The 19,909-nt window shown below is 51.0% G+C and overlaps 5 protein-coding genes across 5 annotated transcripts; 2 read left to right on the top strand and 3 right to left on the bottom strand.

The window, feature by feature from the left end:
• Positions 1-127: 127 nt before the first annotated feature.
• Positions 128-2,052, top strand: UCRPA7_5614 (putative mfs siderochrome iron transporter protein; the record flags this gene model as incomplete). Its single annotated transcript, XM_007918159.1, has 3 exons — positions 128-646; positions 714-1,056; positions 1,121-2,052. 3 exons carry the CDS (start codon positions 128-130, stop codon positions 2,050-2,052), a joined length of 1,794 nt encoding a protein of 597 aa, XP_007916350.1.
• A 2,287-nt stretch (positions 2,053-4,339) lies between these two features.
• UCRPA7_5613 (putative high-affinity nicotinic acid transporter protein) lies at positions 4,340-5,204 on the bottom strand (the record flags this gene model as incomplete). Its single annotated transcript, XM_007918158.1, has 5 exons — positions 4,340-4,342; positions 4,425-4,554; positions 4,617-4,634; positions 4,709-5,112; positions 5,169-5,204. The coding sequence occupies 5 exons, from the start codon at positions 5,202-5,204 to the stop codon at positions 4,340-4,342; spliced, it is 591 nt and encodes a 196-aa protein (XP_007916349.1).
• Positions 5,205-12,252: 7,048 nt separating this feature from the next.
• UCRPA7_5612 (putative integral membrane protein) lies at positions 12,253-12,978 on the bottom strand (the record flags this gene model as incomplete). The annotated part of the gene is made up of 2 exons (XM_007918157.1): positions 12,253-12,664; positions 12,728-12,978. The coding sequence occupies 2 exons, from the start codon at positions 12,976-12,978 to the stop codon at positions 12,253-12,255; spliced, it is 663 nt and encodes a 220-aa protein (XP_007916348.1).
• A 780-nt stretch (positions 12,979-13,758) lies between these two features.
• Positions 13,759-14,272, top strand: UCRPA7_5611 (putative oxidoreductase-like protein; the record flags this gene model as incomplete). The annotated part of the gene is made up of 2 exons (XM_007918156.1): positions 13,759-13,998; positions 14,162-14,272. The coding sequence occupies 2 exons, from the start codon at positions 13,759-13,761 to the stop codon at positions 14,270-14,272; spliced, it is 351 nt and encodes a 116-aa protein (XP_007916347.1).
• A 1,238-nt stretch (positions 14,273-15,510) lies between these two features.
• UCRPA7_5610 (putative phosphatidylinositol-4-phosphate 5-kinase its3 protein) lies at positions 15,511-18,830 on the bottom strand (the record flags this gene model as incomplete). Its single annotated transcript, XM_007918155.1, has 3 exons — positions 15,511-16,479; positions 16,530-17,496; positions 17,554-18,830. The coding sequence occupies 3 exons, from the start codon at positions 18,828-18,830 to the stop codon at positions 15,511-15,513; spliced, it is 3,213 nt and encodes a 1,070-aa protein (XP_007916346.1).
• Positions 18,831-19,909: the final 1,079 nt, after the last annotated feature.

Here is a 19,909-nt window from a genome sequence, read left to right as displayed (position 1 = left end):
ATATGCAAAGCGGCGAGCCCTACAAAGAGCTCGATCTCCTCTCCTCCTGAACATCTTGTGTGTGCTTGCGCTTTGCTTTTTCGCCCACCGATAGTCGTTTTGCAGCTCAACGGCATTACACTTCACAATGGGACTCTCACTGAGACCCGGCTTCCTTCGTCGCGGCAGCGATGAGATTACTCCCACCACGGACGACACGCCTGTAGCTGTCAACACAACCGCCAATGCTGACAAGGACGGAACCACGATCCCGCTCGATGATGCCCTCAAGGCCGATCAAGAAGTGCCTAGCGAAGACGCTCAGAATGGTGTCCGGGATATCGAGGCTGTCACATTGGCCTGGACCAAGAAATCGCTGATCAGTGTCCTTATTTCCGTCTGGTTCGTCTACTTGCTCAACGCTTTCCAGAGCTCCACAGCGGGCAATCTGGTTCCCTATGTCACCAGTGACTGGGGTGAGCACTCGTTGATGACCGTCGTGGACGTCGTCGCAAGCTCCATGACTGCGGCTGTCTTCATTCCTTTGGCCAAGTTTCTAGATCTGTGGGGTCGAGCTGAAGGATTTCTGGTCATGGCAGCCTTCTCAGAGCTTGGCCTGATCTTGATGGCCACCAGCAAGAACCTTTCCACTTATTGCGCTGCCAACGTAAGTCAATGCCAAAAAAAGTCTTACCCAGAGGAGGCGGCAGTAGTTTAATGAAGTGAGATGACAGGTGTTCTACTCAGTCGGCTTCACTGGTCTTATCTATAGCATCGATGTCGTCACCGCCGATGCGACCAATCTAAGGAATCGAGCCCTCGCGTATGCCTTCACCTCGTCTCCCTACATGATTTCTGCTTTCGCTGGGTCCTACGCTTCCGAAAGCATGCTCTATGACATTGGCTGGGGTTGGGGCTTCGCTACATATGCGTTCATTCTGCCCCTAGTATGTGCGCCATTGTACATATTGTTGAAAGTCAACCTTCGCAAAGCCAAAGCTTTCCATGTCATCGAGAAGGAGCCTAGTGGCCGAACATTGAAGCAAAACATCTGGTTTTACCTCATTGAGTTCGACGGTCAGTTATAGTGTACTCGCTTCTTTTGGCTCACCGCGACTAACTCAATTGATCGCGTTTTTAGCTCTCGGTGTCTTCCTCTTCGCCTCTGGTCTAATCATCTTCCTCCTTCCGTTTAATATTGCGTCTTCTGCACCCAACGGTTGGGCGACCGGCTATATCATTGCCATGATTGTAGTTGGATTTGTACTGCTGGTCGGCTTCGGCGTCAACGAGCTCTGGCTCGCCCCTGTGCCCTTTTTGAAGTTCCAATTTCTGACAGACCGAACTCTGGTTGGCGCCTGCCTTCTGGACCTGACCTACATGATTTCGTACTACTGCTGGAATGCCTACTTCACCTCCTTCCTCCAAGTCGTCAACTACCTGTCAGTTGCCGAGGCTGGCTATGTCAACAACACCTTCAGCGTTGTCTCTGGATTCCTTCTATTCCTGGTTGGCTGGAGCATTCGCAAGACTGGATACTTCAAATGGCTCCTCTGGGTCAGTGTGCCGCTCTACATCCTCGCCCAGGGCCTCATGATCTATTTCCGCAACCCGACAGGATATATCGGCTATATCGTCATGACCCAGATCTTCATCGCCATTGGAGGCAGTGTATTCATTCTCTGCATGCAGCTCGCTGTGCTTGCGGCCGTGGATCATCAGCATGTGGCAGCCGCCCTCGCTATGCTGAACGTCACCGGCACTGTCGGAGGCTCTGTTGGTTATACCATCTCGGGTGCTATCTGGACCAATGTTTTTGAGAATGCCTTGATCAAATATCTTCCTAATGTTTCTCTAGACGATATTGCCAGCATCTATGGAGATCTTGATGTGCAGTTGAGCTATCCCAAGGGTAGTGATGAGCGCATTGGTATCCAGAAGGCGTACGGCTATGCCCAAACTCGCATGCTTGCGGCTGGCACTGCTATTATGGTCTTGTCGTTTATCTGGGTGGCGCTGATCCGGAACTTGAATGTTTCGAAACTGAAGCAAACCAAGGGCAATGTCTTCTAAGCAAGAAGCTTGGGATATTCAATATGACAGTTCGACGGGTCTCAAGCATTGGTATCTGATACATTCATATACAGGACTCACTACGCTTGGACCAATAGGGTGAACTTGGTGAGCCTCGCTGCTATAAGCTCACCCTGGGTCTTTTTATCAGGGTGACCAAGGTTATTTCTGAGTGACCAACACGCAACTTGTCTGGTTCTGACAAATGAGTAGGAAGTCTAATCTACTAGGTGTCGAGCTAGTCAATTCTCTGAGTAGGGTTATGCTGATGCCTTGAACTAAGACAGCTCAGTTCTCTTTATTATTCAGTAGGGCAATACCAGACGGGATTATGACTGGTGACTGCTCTGTATGATGTCTTTGTGTAAATAATAGAAACCTCTCACAAGAATTATCATTCTTTCCTGTCTATCTGCGTCTCTAATACAAATTGCAGTGAGGATAAAGGTGCTTACTGACAAGTTTCATAGATGAAGGGTCTTGGGCGACGAGGACTGATTTTACAATATGATCCGCTTGTTATCAAGCCTGACTTCAATGAGGAATCTCTACTTCTTTAGGAGTTGGTCTTCATCAGACTAGACTTGATCCCGAAGACGGGCGGTATAGGAGCCAGTGATTCAAGGGTTCCCCTATACGGCGAAGTCTCATGGCATGCTACACTGTGGAGTCGTAAGCGCGTGATTTGCTAATGGAAAGGTCTATTCGCATTTCTGTCCAAAATGTACGCCCTATGGATGAACGATCAAAGAGGCCTTGCTCTAGTCAGCCTTACTGCAATATAATACTCTCTTCGCACTATGGTACTTGCTCTTGAACCGATAATTTGTCAAGGCTGACTAGATCTTTATTTCTCTGCTGATGCTGATAATAATGATAAGATCATAGGATCACTTCTGTAGAGTTGTTGGATGAGATAGGCATCGTAATTGATGAGCCTTGAAAAGGATAAGGAGCTGTCAGCTATGAAAAAGGGATGAACAAATTCCAATATATTGGTACAGTGTAAATATAAATCGGGATCTCTGGGGTTACAACGTTGAAGTTATCAAGAATAAAATTTGTTTTGTCGAATTTGAGTTACCCTCTCCTCTATAACAAGGCCTGATCTGAAACTTGTGATAGATTTCCCTAACCCCCTTGCTCTATTTTTGCACAACTGGGAAACTATGGAGTGTTTTGGTTTCTGATGTCGGATTTTTGAGGCCACTCCTATTCAATAGAACCTCACCAATAATATCAAAAGCGTTTCCAGGGACGCCTCCCTATATTTGTACACTGCTGTTGGTTACAGAGAAAAATTCTGTTAGCGCTCTTATACGTACGGAATTCTGAGATATTTTACCCGAAAATGGGCAATTTGAAGCAAAAGCTCTCATTGTCTACTATCTAAACTTTCCGAAGTTAAGAACTCATCACCTCTAGGGTAATCTTCAATGAACTGATCTCTGATTCAGATTTATAGGTTGATTACGCTCAACCTATGTCAACAGAGCATGTACAACCACTTTGCCATGGCATTCCCTCCTTAAGTTTTGCAATCGCTTCATAAAGTCTATACTTGATTCTCCCTGCCGTCTCTTAGACTTCTCGGAGAGAAGAAGCTCTCCCACATGAATGCCGCTCCATGGTAATATAATGTTTTCAACCCCTCTATCGAGATTTGCTGCGTTCACGTTTCGGATCTTCCCCTGCTCTATGAACCTATCAACAAGAAGCCATTTGACAATCCCCACAAAGTCTCGCGATTATTATGATTCCTAACCAGATCACATCTAGTTTCAGCTAATTGTGAGTAAGGAAATGATGACTCATGATAGTATCCATGCAACTCACGGCGGTAATGTGATTTCAATCTAGTTCATCTCAAAGGCATAGCCTATCACCATACTCTACAGCTGATACTTGAAATTCATGGAAGCATCTCCCCGGCTCTCGTCAACCAGTCCATCCCCCAGCATTTCAGCCTTCATTTTGTTCTCCCTCCTCAGCACCCACCACAACACCCACCACAACACCCACCACAACACCCACCACAACACCCACGTCAATGTCCACCCAACTCCAATACCAGCCAAACTGACTGCATGGCCAGTTTTGTAGTGAGGCGACTCCCGCGCGAGATGGATCTGCCCAGCAATAACACCACCCATATTTCCAATCGTCTGATTCATTGATATCGCCGTCGCCCGCTTATAATGTGGCGCCGTGTTACCATTCAGCCACGTGAGATTGAGGCCTGTGTAGACATAGCTGGTGAAGACAATGAGGAAGCATCCAAAGTAGTTTACTGCGGGGTTGTGTGTGCCCAAAAGTGTGGCGTATCCGGCAATAACAGTAAGGCTGAAGCTGAGGAGGATTGGGGCGCGCACTTGGAATCGATCGGCTAGATAACCTGCGGCAATGACACCAATGGCACCGGATATGTAGATTGGAATCGTAAGATACTGAGTCTGTAGACCTGTATTGCCGAGACCTTTGACGATGTTGGGCAGGAAGGTGCTCATAATGGGTAATGTTAATGACATTATGAAAACAAACCTATCGACTTTGGAGTCACTCACTGTATACTTGGGTGCACACTGAAATTTGAATGGCCCCAGAAAGCCAGCAAATTGGTGAAGTGAGGGCTGCTTTCACATCTACCCAAGAGAACTCTTCGTAGTTGCCTCGTTTCATAAGCCGCTCCTTCCCAGCCTTACGTTCTTCTTCGTTCGAGAAATAGGCAGTCTCTGGATTATCAGGGAACAGCCAATAGGTGGCAATGCCGAAGGCAAACGAGATGAGACCTTCAATGAAGTAAAGCCACCGCCAGCCAGAATAGCCACCCACTCCATCAAGCTGAGTCAAGGCATAAGCTAGGAGACCACCGAATGCGCCGGCCAAAGACATGGAGACCATCAGCAGAATGGCGCGCTTGGCAATCTCCTCACGCTTCCAGAACATAGACACGTAGAGGTTCAGGGAGGGGAAGAAAGCGGACTCGCAGATACCGAGCAGCAGGCGGCACACGACAAATCCAGCGTAATTTTGGAGGTAGTCTGCGACGAATTTGCACAGCTCAAGTATCCCAAACTAGTTAGACACTGCCGCTGCTTTGCTTAGGGAGTGCTCACCCTAGGGTTAGGTCTGCTCAGTCGTGGCTCAGGCATATAGACACGGTAAGTTGATATCGTAGGGATTAAGGCGTCTGAAGCCGGAAAACGACTTTGGGTCTTTGTGTTATGATGACTCTTTACCTCCACTTATGGGCTATTATGAGTCTGGCTACTGAGTCTGTTCTATATTGTAACTAGATATGATAGATTATTCTTATAATATTGATAGCATTGTCTCTATCATATCTGTGTTTGCTTCCGCTCCGACTTCTTGAAGGTCTGTCAATTCAGGAGGGATTACCTAAGAAATTATCTGAGCTAAGTCATGCCTACTATTAGGAGAACTAATGATATGCTATATTCCTATCTAAATAAGACCATTAGTAAATTATTGTGAGATTAGTATAAGTCGGAATTCCCTATCCAAATTCCCTTTCGGTACATATCTTAAAGCATACCAAGAAGTTTTTATATTACTTGAATATCTGACATACAGCTATCATCTTATACACTAAACGATATGGCAAGCTTTAAGGCTAAACGCTACAACAGAATGAAGAGGAAATAGTGCTCTGAACCCTCGTTGAAGACAACGATATGGAAAGCTAGATAAAGGAAGAGGAAAGAAAGAACAGCGAGCTTAAGGCTACCAAGTCCTTCTCTAGAAAATGGGCTGAACCATCGCCTCCATGGCATCAACCATCTCCTCCGTGACTACGTCAACAGATTGAAGAAATCGGAGCACATCAATGACCCATCCCTGGCAATTCTTTGTCACGGAAGCTCTGTTCTCCGCCTGTGGTGGAGGCACGGTATTAGCATAGTGATTCAGCCATGCTATTGCAAATCTTGGAGAAATATGCTCTAGAGACTAAAACAACACCTTTCTTGCCTTATTGATCGCCGAAATATCCCATTGTATTAGCTTCGTCCTATCCATCCAATGCATCCAATCAATATCTCGAGATGGTTTCATGATATTTGCGTACTCCCAGTAGTCTGGAAACCATCCTGCATTCTCCCAGTCTATAACCCCAGTGATGTGGTCATCTTTGACCATGATATTCCTTGGTGTGAGGTCCCCATGGGTAAAGACTGATATATCGGATCGGGGAAGCATCTCGGGCAGAGTGCCCTCATAGAGGCGTCCCCAGAAGTGGTAGTAGCGTTCATATATCCTTGCTCGCAGTGCTTCGTCGTCGAAGAGCGGCCTAGGTGGAGTCTGTAAGTCTTTAAGAAGAACATCAATACTTGGGGAGCCATCAGCGCTACACTGATAGAGATGCAAAAGTTCGGGTGGTCTAGGGATGTTCTGTAGCTGCCCAACAATACGCCATATCTCTCGACATATATAAGCCTTCGTCTCGTCGTTATATTCTCCCCAAACATTCTCTAAACTTGTTCCCTCTACTTTTTCCATTGATATTGACCCATGCTCTTCGTCTCCGACCATAAAGAAGTATGATATAAACAACAAGGGGATGGGAACATCTGTATGTTGCTTTACGAGTCTCATAGCAGCTACCTCATTTCTTGTGACTCGTCTGCCTCTCTTCTGGATGCAGCCAGGGCCGATTTCTTTGACTACAGCCCCGCTCTGCCGAGAAATAATAACTGGAAAGTTATCGCCACTCTCTAAGCAATGGAAGGTCAGTATACACGTGGTGCCTGCGGGAGATGGGGCCACGAACCGGAAGATGACATCGCGTAGACGCTGACAGACTTCGATGATGATTCGGAGGAAGCCATTCACTAGGCTTCAAGTCTATCAGGTATCTTGAACACGATCACGCTGGATTCTTGAGTTGGCATGTTGTGCTGTGTGAATCAGAGAAGGACGAAGAACTATGACTGACGTGTTGAGTGCGGCGTGCGTGAGGCATTGGAAGTGGGGCAGCTGCCAATCAGCAATCAGTCTGTTCCATGCCTTCTTATAGAGCTCTGCGGGGATGTTGTGGACAGCTGGAGACCGCCGAGATTCGCGTTCCGCTTCCTCATTACGATCTTCCTCAACCATCTCTTGTCTAGAATGTTCTAATTCATCATCGTCAATGGTCGGAGGCATTAAGGTGTTACCGCTAGCCATAATTGACACAAGGCCTGATTAGGTTGCGATCGATAGATAAATATATAAATGACATCGCTTTGCCAAACTAGTTGAAAATAGAGAGGTGCAAGACGAAACAGACAAGCCCGAACAATTTCGCGTCACGGAAGAGTCTCTTGAATTGTACCGTGCAACCGACCAGCCAGTGCATATCTAACTTACACGAGCTTAGTTTACACTTGGCACACAAGGCAACATGCACTACCAAAAGAGCTTTCAAGTGCGCGACTCTTCTTTTCAATGAACCTCACGAATACCTACAAGACAGATCATGTCTGATATCCCCTCCGAAGTGACATGATGGGGTGGGTGGGGGTCAAGGATACGTCGGCTGAGTCCTTGCCGCGCCCAAGTCCATGGATCCGGGTTACAGGATTGGCTCTCGCGGTATCGGCGATGGTGTGATGCAGCCGGACCGGGGCTATCCACGTGGGATGCATGCGATCGGTAATATATTCCAATTGATGATTGATACGGACTTTGACTGATACGAGTCTCTACACTTATCTTGTAAATATAGCATGGCGCATACTGACACCCCATCGTCATCGCCAAGGAAACTCCGCATCGCTATCATCGGTGGAGGTTTGGCAGGCGCATCTGCAGCTGGTGCCTTGTCCCGTCTCTCAGATGTCGAGGTGCGGCTGTATGAGCGCGCTCCGGCCGTCCGCGAGTCCGGAGCGCAGATCGCAGTGATGGTGACGGCGATCAAGGTCCTGCGCCGTATGCTGTCACCCGCCGCATGGGATCACTTCCAGCAGGTCTTATACCGGGGCGATAACACAGATGGCATCCATCATCGTCACTGGAAGACAGGCGAGATACTTGCCACAGCAGTTTCGCCCGATACGCCACGGCACATGCAGGAAGGCCGTGCCTCGCGGCCTCTGCTGCATAAGACGTTGATGATGGATGTGCCGGATGGCGTAGTGAACTACCAGAGCGAAATTGTCCGCTTGGAACCGCGGATAACATTGCATGGTCAGAAAGAGGTTGTGTTGCATTTTAGGAACGGACAAGCGAAGATAGCGGATCTTGTTATTGCGGCGGATGGATTGTATTCTGTAAGATCTAAAATACACATTTCGGCTTTGTTGTTAACCGACTCGGACAGAAAATTCGGAGACAATATGTCCCAGAAACAGATATCAAGTACAAAGGTCTTGTTGCATACCGGATCAACTTTCCGCTTGTACGAGTCGCGCATATCAAGGACCTACCCAACGACTCCTCTTCATTCCGAAAGGGGTCGAACGTCGTCATTATATCTCGCTTAGAGCCTGGAACGTATTCATTTGCTGCATTTCTTCAGGAGCCCGAGGACTTCGCCAACACTCTTAGATGGGAGCACGCTCTAGGGAAGCAAGGTGTAGCCAGGATCAAGGAGAAGTTGGTCGGCTGGCATAGCTTGGTGCAGCAAGTTGTGGATGCCTTGCCGGGGATCGAGGCCTATCCGCTTCAAGCCACGAAGTGGCTGGAGAATCTAACTAAGGATGACTGTGTGGCATTTGTCGGGGACGCAGCGCACCCTACGGCAGGAGGATGGGGAACAGGAAGTGCATTTTGCTTCGGAGACGTGTGGGCTCTATACCGCTCTCTTCATCGTACCCACGTGTCTCGACCCCCGACGATTGCATCAGCCTTGTCACCTTCGGCACGCCTAGCTAAGCCAAGTCCAATCCTCACAGACTCGGCCACAATACCATACGACGTGCCTTATGCTCTCCATCTCTTCAACGAGACTCGTAGACATTTCTTATTACGCGTGGAGCGTCAGTTCGAATACGATCGAGCTGATGGGGTGTATATTAGTGAGGCGCTGGACGACGATGAGGAGTTTGTTCGGAGATATCAAGAGCGGTATACGGTCAACTGGTGGATCTTACAACATGACGTTGATGAAAGGTGGCAAGATGTCGAGGCTGAACAGAGACATTTGTATACTCAGTCTAGACCAAGAGAGTTAAAGAGTAGAATATAGACTCATAAATAGACACTAATCGGTATTATACTCCAGAGACTTCAACAAGGGCGGGAATCGCAGAACAGCTAGTGGACGTGCGCCTCATTTCATGTTTGAATAATTGAGAGCGTAGGGGTTTTCGGTCCCCCGCTGACTTGTTAAGGCGGAATCAAGCACATTGGCTTCGTGCTGACTAAATCCGACGCACGACATTTCCCGTGTTAAGACTCCCCAGTCATATCATATCACTAAACACGAAACTATCGCAATGGGTACCAGCATCGACCACACGTTGAATGCGGACATGAGCCTCCTACCGGCCACGTTCTTCGAGTCACCCCCCAATGTCGAGCCGGGACCTGGATCTGAAGCATTCACATTATGAAATCCGTAGCATTCGTAGTGCTGCCAGACAAGATGCCAGAGAGCCCCCATGACTTGAAAATGCTGCGACTATATCCGGACCTGCAACAGACGAATCTGTTTGTGCTATTGAGGTACTTGTGGCTCTGGAAGGGTCAAACCGCCATAACTCTAAAGTTACCTAAGGGAGCCCGAATGGATAAAGAAACCAACTAGAGGTTAATGCGTGTCTCGTTCTTCTACTCAATTAGAATTTCGTCAATCATGATTCATGAAGTGTTTGCATGGGCTCAGCCATGGTAGTCGGTCGATCTACAAATTCTCAACCACACGGCAATAACCTCGAAACCATGCTGACAGTCGAATTGATACTGCGCAACTCTCCTCGAGAAGGAATTAATAAACCCCAGAGGAGAAGAAAAAGAGACCTCGACCAAGATCTATCAGGAACTGGCGCCAATGAAGACAACCAGTACTGCGGCGTATGCAGCAACGCACGACAAGACAGTCTCGGCTTTCATGTCCGAGGGGGCGAGTGACAACGCTATCGCAAACAACAATGTAGCTACAGTAGCCGTCAAAAGAGTGGTCAGAAGATCATTATGCAGGATCATGATGAGCATTGGTCCAATCAATGCTAGCCCTCCAGATATGCCCGCCCACAGTCGCTCATATATGTGAGCGAGGTTTGTTGCTATATACCTCTCGTGGCGCGATGTGCCAGGAAGGATAGGTTTTCGATCGTCATAACGAGGCTTATCGTTGTTGTAGGCGTCGGGAAAGCGTGTTTTTAAGACATTGCTCACCCTGCCCTGCATATTCAGATCCGGTATGATGTCTTTCATGAGTAACACGCCTAGAGGTTGTGTAGTTGAGATGACGAACGGATCCGCCTCACCAGCCCTTTTCGATTGCAACGTCTTCTCTACCATGAAGTCGTAATTCTGGACCGCGGAACCTAGGAAGGTTAGTTTAGTTCCTAGTGGAATGCTACAGAAGCTGGGCGCACAATAATCTGCTAACAGCAGCTTTGCCTTTTCCATCACCTGGTCCGGCGCTTTCATATTATGATGAATAATGCCCCCCACATCTACTAGCTGGCGCTGAAGATACACGATAAGCATTCTTTGTAGCGTGCTCAGGAAGATTTCATAGCCCTCTGGATGTTTATGCCGACGATCGCTAGGCCTCTGGCGAAATATGTGAATATCTCCGACGGCGTGTAGAACTTCATCGAAGGGTCGCTCGAAGAGTCCTTCATATATTTCCGGCCGACCCTGACCTCGGGTCGGAACGGGGTCACTGGCATCTGTGGGAGCTGCTTGCGATATTGAGTGTTCTGTCGAACGGCCTCCATATTTATTTGGGTCGACAGGTACTTCCTGCTCCTTTGGCGCTGCATCTGGGCTGACAACCGGGTTATTCTGGCTCATACCTTTCATGATTGTTGCTATCCAGACTGAAACATAACGATGTCCGCCCTCAAGCGGTCTCTAGAAGTGGATTTCCAACCCCATATAACCGTGCTAATAGAAATCAATGTACTGAATTGATAGTTCAGCTGATAAGCAGAACCAATGGTGTAAACACACGTATCAATTTTTGGCCCCCACACCCTTCACCCAGAGGTTTTGCCTGCCTTGTCTTGCGAACACAAAAAGGAAGAGGGAGAATGTTTGCTGACCAGTAAGTAAGCTAGACCGGAGGGAGATATAGAGTTGGAGGACGGCTGAGATCTAGGGGTCTGGTGTTCCCAGTTCAGGATACTCCTCTCCAATCGGATTGGACCTTGATGATTCCGGATGTGTATGCAGGACCTCGTACGTATGGCAGCACTTCACGGCCTTGCTTAGCATCTCGGTGGCTGAGTGTTGTTGAAGAGGCCTGCAAGAGCTCGTCAATGGCACCAGGCCGTAACACCAGAACTTGGGCTTCAGATTTACGTAGCGGAGTATATTTGAACATCAACATGCGCATGTACTGTACCGGTACATACAATGTGGTAGATACAGCATGGTAGGATGTTGTTGACCACCATTGTCTTGCAGGTCACTCCTCGTACGATAAAACAGATAATGTTAAGCCTAGCCTAATGACCTCAGTTTACAGGGCGGAAAATTCAAGCTCTCGCTCAAAGCATGTCTGAACGGCTGTTCTGATGAGCCAGGTGCAGTCATCTGAACCAAATTTGTGTTGAGACTCATGTGTTGAAGGTATCAGACCGGATTGGTCGTTATTCAAAGCGTAATCAGGAAGGGTTGCCTCGTACGAGTTTGTCGCAGCCAGGCATATTCATCCAGCCAGCTCAAAATCACTTGCATTGTCTCGTCTTCGGCTAACAACTGAGCCCCAAAGGTTAAACTAAACTAAATTCGAAGAGCGCTGTAGAGTCTCAAGGAACTCCTCCCGTCAGGCCTTGGGCATAATTGCACCGTCAGAGGAGTGCTACCGCTGGGCTGAAGCTGCCAATCGAATGTGCAACTATCTCATGCATGAATCTCGTGCCATGGTAGAAGACATATCTCGAGATTTCGACGCATGTGCTTCTACCTCTATTCATACAATCCGTAAACGCCATAAATATGCTACATGCATAGGTCCCATCCAGCGCCTTGCGTGCTCTATAATACTGATAATACACTCACTTGACAAGGTATCCCAAGACATCATTAGGGAGCCGCATCCCCATTCATCTTGACCATCTCGTACTCCCCCGCCCCGTCTCGCCCTCTCCCCCTTCCCCTGCCTCTTGAGAAGCCCTGCTCTTCGTCGCCCTGTGTCCCGGAGCCTCCTTCGCCAGCATTACTGCTCCCCTCACCATTACCAGCTGCGCCGTTTGCAGCAGCATTTCCGCCTCCGCTACCGCCAAAGGAGATGGGCCGCAACTCGCGATATCGACACCCCCACATCCCCAGCATGACAGCTAGACCACTTGACAGCGCCATGGCGGCCCACCAAGAGGCGTTGCGCGGGATCTGGCCTGTGTAGAGCGAGACGACGAGGAGATGTAGGAAGTGAACCGTCAGCGCGAAGTCGAGGACGAGTTTCGAGCGGATGACTATGAGGACGATAGCGAGGGCTCTGCGAACAGAAAGAGATTAGCATGCGCAAGGTCCTGAGAAATGCTTTCTTCTGAGAACGTACATGAACAAGCCTCCGTCCAAAATCCACAGAAAAGCAACCAGCCAGCCCTGCGTTGTGTCTCCTCTCACGGCAGACCAGCCAAACACCATGTCGAGCGTGAACTTTGTGCCGGCAACCAGCGTGCTGAACAGCATGAGCACCAGCGCGGCGACGTAGAAGACGGCCTGGAGCGCGGCGATCTGGCCGAGGATCTTGAGGGGCGGCAGCTCTGTCAGCGCGCCCGACCGCGGGGGTCTCCTCCGTCGCGCCATCTGTATTGTTGTCTGGTTCGAAAGGGTATACCTCGGGATCTCTCTGAAAGACGCTAAGAGATGTCCGGGGTCGTTATGAAGAGAATAGTCGGGATGAGGATCGCGCTACCTAGTGATCATGTCTTTCTGTTTTCTTTGCGACAGAATGCACCAGCCTCCAAAGGGGTCTCTTTCTCGGAAGCAAAGACAAAGGCGATGATGAATATTGTTAAGTCTTCGACGTAGGGTGTGAATGGCCGAATGCGATCGGGGATGATGTTGTTGTTGCCTAGCCAGTTGCTATCTCGTGATGGCGGTGCTGGTGTTGCTAGTCCTCATTATTTCAGTCAGTCAATAAGGAGAGGACCAGCAGCGCGGCAGAAAGCGCAACGTCAATCTCAAGGGTGCAGGCGCTAAGCCTTGTACAGTTGACCGCCTTCCATTCTGCCACTAAATTTCCAATGGCCGGCAAGCTCTCGGGAGCTACCTAGTATCACTCTTAGAGCTCCACCCTTCTAAAAGTCGACATCATCACGGAACTGCGGCGACGACTGTCTCTTTCTCACTCTCTTCATTCTCTTCTCTCTTGTATAAAAGAAACTGCGACTATAAATCTCTTCTGAAGAAACTCAAGACATACAAGCAAACTCGAGATCAATCCTCACCCTCGAATCACCCACCAAAGGGCTCCTCCGACCCCTCCGTCGAGTCCCCGACGACGACTCGATCGATACCCCCAGTCCAGTTCCTACCTTCCTCAACCGTCGACCAGTCCCCTGCCCTCCTTGCCTGCAACGAGCAATGGGCGTCTTCGACTTCTGGAAAGCCTCCTCCCCCGCGGACAAGCGCGCCGAGGAGGTGCGCAGCGGGGCGCGGGCGCCGGACCGCACCGAGCGCAAGCGCTGCTGGGAGGCCCGCGACGGCTACTTTGCCTGCCTCGACCGCGCCGGCGTGCTGGACGCCATCAAGGACGACGCGGCGGCCGCCAAGGCGTGTCGCGCCGAGGGCGCGCAGTTTGAGCGGGACTGTGCGGCCGAGTGGGTGAGTGGGCCTCTTCCTTTGATCTCTTGGGGCTCTTGTATTCTACCCTACCCTCCGCCCTTCACGGACGGCAAGTAGATGGGATGGGATGGGATGGGATGAAACGGGATGGGGGGTGGATGACAAGGCACAAGAAACGGGCTAACGCCGGCATCTCCAACAGGTCACGTACTTCAAGAAGTGGCGGGTCGCAGACTACAACAAGAAGCAGCGCCTCGCGCAGCTGCAGGCCGAGGGCGCCAACAAGATGGAGGTCGAGACCAGCCCGCGATGAGGGAGCCCCTATCCACTTCGAATCAATAATGTAAACGAGCTTCAATGCCGAGTAGGGGGACGGCGGCGAATTTAATACTGTATCTCAGTGAAGCAAAAGAACACGGCAGCACTGGGGAAACCCTCCTGGACCTTGTACAACTACCACGGCTGTACATCACATTACATTACATCAACATTACCTTGCTTGGTTGGGCGTTTCTGGAAAAGAAAAAAGAGAAGACTTTTGCTATAGGGGGTACCTAGGACATAGGACATATCCAACTCACATGATTGATGGTTTGCAATATATACATACTCTCCGACCTTACTCAAACCCCGGTACATCACAAGTGAAAATAGACCTGTTACGTGACAGGCTGGCATCACATCATCAATCTCGCACAAGCTCACACAGACACCCAGGACATTTCTTGTCTTAGTCTTGACAGTCATCCAATGAAGTCTATAAGGTATCATCGAAGCCATATACAACAATCAATGCCACCTGGTCCGTCCAGGCCTGGCCCCGCCACTTGGAACTCATTCTACTATAGCTATGTCTCCTCCCTCTTCTGCCCCAGCCCTTTCTCCTGCACTTCGTTCCTCTCTCCACACTCGGGTCTTCTCACTCCCCGCCATGTTTAAGCATCTAGTCGTAAGATAACAAGAATCCAGCCTCTTCAGTTGTGCAATTGTGCCGCCGCCCGCCCGCCCGCCGATTGATTGATTGATTGATGGTTAGAGAGACTGACAAAGGAAAAAAAGCCGAATTGATCTGATGTGATCTCACTAGACGAGGCACGCTGTGCCGTGGGAGATCTCAGGCGGTCGATTGTAATGTAACAGAGGATATAATCCCTAGCAGGAACCCCCGGTGTCGGTAAAGAAACGGGTTGATTAAGGGAAGAAAGTAGAAGAGGGGGAAAAAAAAACAATGAAGGCTGGTTTTATGCTGCTCGATGCTGTAGTGGTATCATGTCTTTCTTTTTTCGAATGGAGACCAAAAGAAAAAGAAACAGGAGACAGGGAGGTAAAAAAAAAAAAAAGGATATGGTCATTCGTCCACACAGGATTTCGGGTCGTCTGTTGCTGAAGCTCCATCCAGTCCTTCCAGAAGGCGTTATCACTGCCCTCGTATAGTATGTGTGATATGTATGTATTACAGGGATTTCCCGCCCTCTCCATGAGTCCCCTGATCCAGAATCCCATCCGGTTCGGACATGTTGAGACGTTGCGCATGGTGCTATGTTACGTGCTTCATCCAGCTCGTGGCAGGGGCGGCAGGGCCTTATCCAAACTCTCCCGACTGATCTGGTTCCGCATGCGCGCGCTGCCAGTCGTCGACGCCTTGGACGTCTGGCTTCCGCTCCGGGCTCTCGATCCAGCGCCGACGCCCACACCACTGTCTGCACTCTCGGGCTTCAGAAACCCAGGTCCGTATCCAGTCTTCGGTGGCGTTGGCGGTGCTTTGCTGCTCTTCCCGCTTCCGTGGGTCGCCAGGATCCCAGTCCCGAAGCCTGCGCCGTACTCCTCGCCGTCCTTTGCGGGGGTAAGGGGCCGCGCGTCTGAGTCGGTCGTCCGGCTGCTGAATTGGCTGTTGTGGCTGATCCTACTACCGCTTCGGCCCCCGGTCGAAGACGCCTCTGCAGCCTCCTCGAGCACTGGCAGTCCCGGGGGGTTTGTGGACTCCCGTCGCTCCCATTCCGGAGGGCCGTGTTTGAGGGCGGCCCCGAGACTATTCGACCCAGCCGCCGTCACCGCCGCCGCCGCCGGAAGTATAGCGCCTGTGGCTGCTGTAGTTGTCCTGAGGATGCGCTGGGGTATGTCCTCCTCTCTGCCGCCGTGCTTCTCGGCCTGGTGCTCGGCCCTGCGGATCGTCTCGTCGGCTTCGGGTGACCTTGCGCCGGACGCAAGAGGGCCTGGGGGAGGTGGAGGGAGATGCGTCGGCGCTGGGGGGATATTCGCAGTCGTCGACTTGCGACGCAGACTATTGCTCCAGTTGCCGGCGCGTTGAGCGTCTCCTTCCGATACTCTGGTCGCGGCAGCTTCCGCGGCAGCCCGCTCCTTTTCAATGGCTTCTCGCTCGGCCTCCTCGTGGGACATGGTCACTCCTTCGATGAAATTTATGAATCGCTCGCCGTATTGATGAGGGGGTAGGGCGGATATTTGTGTACGATCGCCGTACAGACCTTTCCAGAAGTGTTCGATCTTCTTGATGATGCCGTACTATAGGAACGTCAGCGGATACATTTGAAAGGCCGGAACTGCAAACTTACGTGTGTCAGACAATCGATCACTCCCAGGTAATATATCTCTTCCCCGGGGGTATTGTCTTCATGGGTTGCCCTCAAGCCACCGTCATCTTTGTAGAATATGAGATCGGACTTCTTCTCGTCACCCAGCTCTTCAGGCATTCCCCTGCTGCTTTGGCCCATGGGTATTGGTCTTTCTGCCTTGATCATCTGCCGTAGCTCCCGCGCCCTCCGCTGATTCTCTAGTTTCGACGGCGTTCGCATGAGGATGGAGTGAGGATCGAATTCATCCGAGACTTCGCCACCGGGGTTGAAGACCTGGAGAGTTTTGGCGCGGAGGTTCTCCTCGTTCCCCTTTTCCAGATCATGGACGCCGATCAGGAGGGAGTAATCCATGATCTGTAACCTCTGCAGCAACCGCACATCTTTATGCAGTTGTTCTAGGAATAGCCGCTTTTTCTGCAGTCCTAGCTCTAGATGTCGCTGCCGCCTCAGCCAGTTCAGGTCCTTGAGAGTCGCCCTCGGGTTATTCTTCAGATCGTCCTCCTTGTAATCTCTGCCGATCGTCGAACCCTTTAAGTCGAAGGTCATGTGAATATCTCGGTGTGGGGGAAAGAGGTTGTTCATGACCACAAAATGAATTTTGCGGCCAAAGGGCGTCTTCACCCTGTGTAGGCCGTAGAACTGGGAGAGCAGAGTATTCGGGTTCTCGGTGACGTGGTTGTAGTAGTCTTTCAATATCTTGCGAAGAAACCTATGCTCGGCGTGATGGATCGTTTTGATAATGTACTTGTAATCTCTCGAGAAGTAGAAGAAGCTGCCGCTCTTGCCAGGTGAGCCTAGTTCGGATAGTATATATTTGCCAGTGAGAGACATGAGGTAGTCGGCAGGGTCGAGTCGGAATAGAGCGCGGAGATGACGGAATACCCAGGGAGCGTAATCCTTGAACTTGAAATCGTATTTTGCGGATGGGACAAGCTCGTTGCCGGCACTACAGGCAAATGATTAGTATCCTTGCTGGTCAGCCATCAGGGGCACTTTTACTTACATATCAAAGGTAGACTTCTGCTTGGCCTCGAAATCTGCATCAGTCAGCTGGCGGTCCAGCTTCGCGTTTGTGCGGGACACGGCGACGCGAATGCCCGTTAGCATATTGTATGCGGTGACCCAGTTGGCATGTTTCTCGTCGACCTTGGTGCCCACGAGAACTCTGTCATCGTCTTCCTCCTCGCGCCTCTTCCTCTTGCTGGCCCTCTTCTGCCGGTACGCCTCCGCCCATCTCAGAGCGTCCTCATCTGGCAGTATCTCGTCGCGAGGCACCTCACTATGGAGCGATCGCGTCGTCCGTCTAACCAGACTGAGTGAGGCCCGCCGGCCGCCGAGCGGTGTTGAGGCAGCGGTGGGGGAGAAGCGGCCGCTGGCAATGGCCGAGTCCATCCCATCCCGTGATCCGCGGGGCGGTGCGAGCTTGGGTACCTCGAGGGTGTGACGGTGCTTCAGGCCTGCGGAAGGGGGATGCAAAGCACTAGGAGCGCCGGTGGTTGGGTTCGAGCCGGCGGGATGGTAGGCGGGAGGGGAGGAGAAGCGATGTGGTGAGAGTCTTTGTTGTTGTACATTGGGGTCCGGGCTGGGGGTTGAGGGGGCTTGGCTGGATTGGCTGGTAGCTGAAAATCCCGGAACGGTGCCGTTGGACGGGATGGTTGTGAGACCTGATGTGCCATTGTCTACGGTGGTGACATCTCCCTTGTTTACCTGCTTGATATACATCTCGACAGGAGACTGTTGGACGGAGCCAGCAGCCCCAGAGGAGCCAACAGAGGTGCGTGGGATGGCATCTTTGGGGCTTGACTCGAGGGGCTCGTTCTCTTTGGTGCCAATGGTCAGGGGCGGCTGCAGTTGTTGTTGTTGTGGTGGTGGTGGTGGATGTTGGGCTTGATGTTGAGGGTGAGACACTGTGCGGTCAACCAGCGTTGTCGTCGTCGAGATGCCGTTTGGCAGTGGCTTCTTTCCATTCTCTCCTTGCCTTATCCCGTTGACTCCTCCGCCATTGACTCCATTCGTTGCGGCGGGACTACTCATGCTCGGCGAGGCGGTCGAGTTTGAATCCCCATTGATCCGAGGTTTTGTCTCTGAAAAGGTTGAAGACTGTGCAGAGTGTGTGGAGGAGTCGTCGTAGCTGTCATTTGTCCTGTGGGAGCGGCTGGACTGGGCCTTGTAGGTGATTTGGCCGTTTGCCTTTTCGCGGGCGAGGTCGAACTCGCTGGCGGGATCGAGGCGGAGGATGCCGTTGACCTGAGTGTCGTCGGGCGAAGCGTGGCTGTTCATGAAGGTTGGCATCCTCTCGGGGGAGAGATGCATGAGCTACCCGGACGTCTTCGATGCTGGTGTTGCCGCCGCTCTTCGATGGTCTATGGAGCCGGAGAGTCGTGTCGTCGAGGGGGCGCGATCAGAGTGCAGCTGACAAGACTACACACGCCGGCCGAGGGGATCGTCACCGCCAATGGAAGAAGGCCTTCGCAAAGAATGGCCAGAAACAGGGGAGATTGAAGGGCTCGTCAATCCTGGCCCCGTTGTCAAGGCAGCCCAGAAAAAGCTGCTTGATTGAGGTTCAGGGATTGAATCGACCTGGGGGATGGTGTCGTCCTCGTCCTAGTCGTCTCTGTCGGTGGTCGTGTATACGCGATGATGGGGATGGATGATGATCGGGTGAGTGATGCTATTGCCGTTCGACCTAGATACTGCAAATGCTGCTATTGGTGGAGTTGGAGAAGGAAGGGAGACGGGGATGGAGACGGAGACGAGGAGAAAGAGGCGGCGGACGTGAGGCAATTCGCAGCAATCCGCATCCGCATCCGCATCTGCATCGCTCTCCTTCGCGCTCTACGCCAGCATCCTTTTTGCGTGCGTCCGCTAAATCGTTGATGTTCGTTATCGCTAACTTTTTTGATCGTCGTCGGTGTCGTCTTCAGAGTCTCTAATGGCGATTGGGAGATGCTGAGATCGTGAGTCGTGGGCTGAAAGCGACGGGGATTGGAGGAGGAAGATGAGGAAGAATAGAGAGTGGAGAGTGGAGAGGAGGTCGTCGTTGCGTTGTCGTCGCCAAGTTGACGAGATTGCGAGTTTTCGGGCGCCCAACAGCCACCAGCACCAGCCAGCACCACCCAGGACTACAGCATCAAGCACCTACCTACCTTAGGTACCTTACCTAGCTAGGTACCTAACAGCACTATCATAGTAAGCACAGCGAAGCCAAACAGAAAGGGAGGCGGCGGGCGGAAGGCCAGAACCACCCCTAGCCCCTAGCCCAGCCACTTTAACAAGCCAATGTACCCTTCATGCACACTACAGCACAATTACTGTGTATGGGCCACCTAAAATACTTGCATGGTATGAGTCGGGTTAGC

Source organism: Phaeoacremonium minimum (genome assembly GCF_000392275.1).
Source record: "Phaeoacremonium minimum UCRPA7 unplaced genomic scaffold PA7_03_scaffold_419, whole genome shotgun sequence".
NCBI lineage: Eukaryota > Fungi > Ascomycota > Sordariomycetes > Togniniales > Togniniaceae > Phaeoacremonium > Phaeoacremonium minimum.
This window is presented reverse-complemented; position numbering and strand designations above follow the sequence as displayed.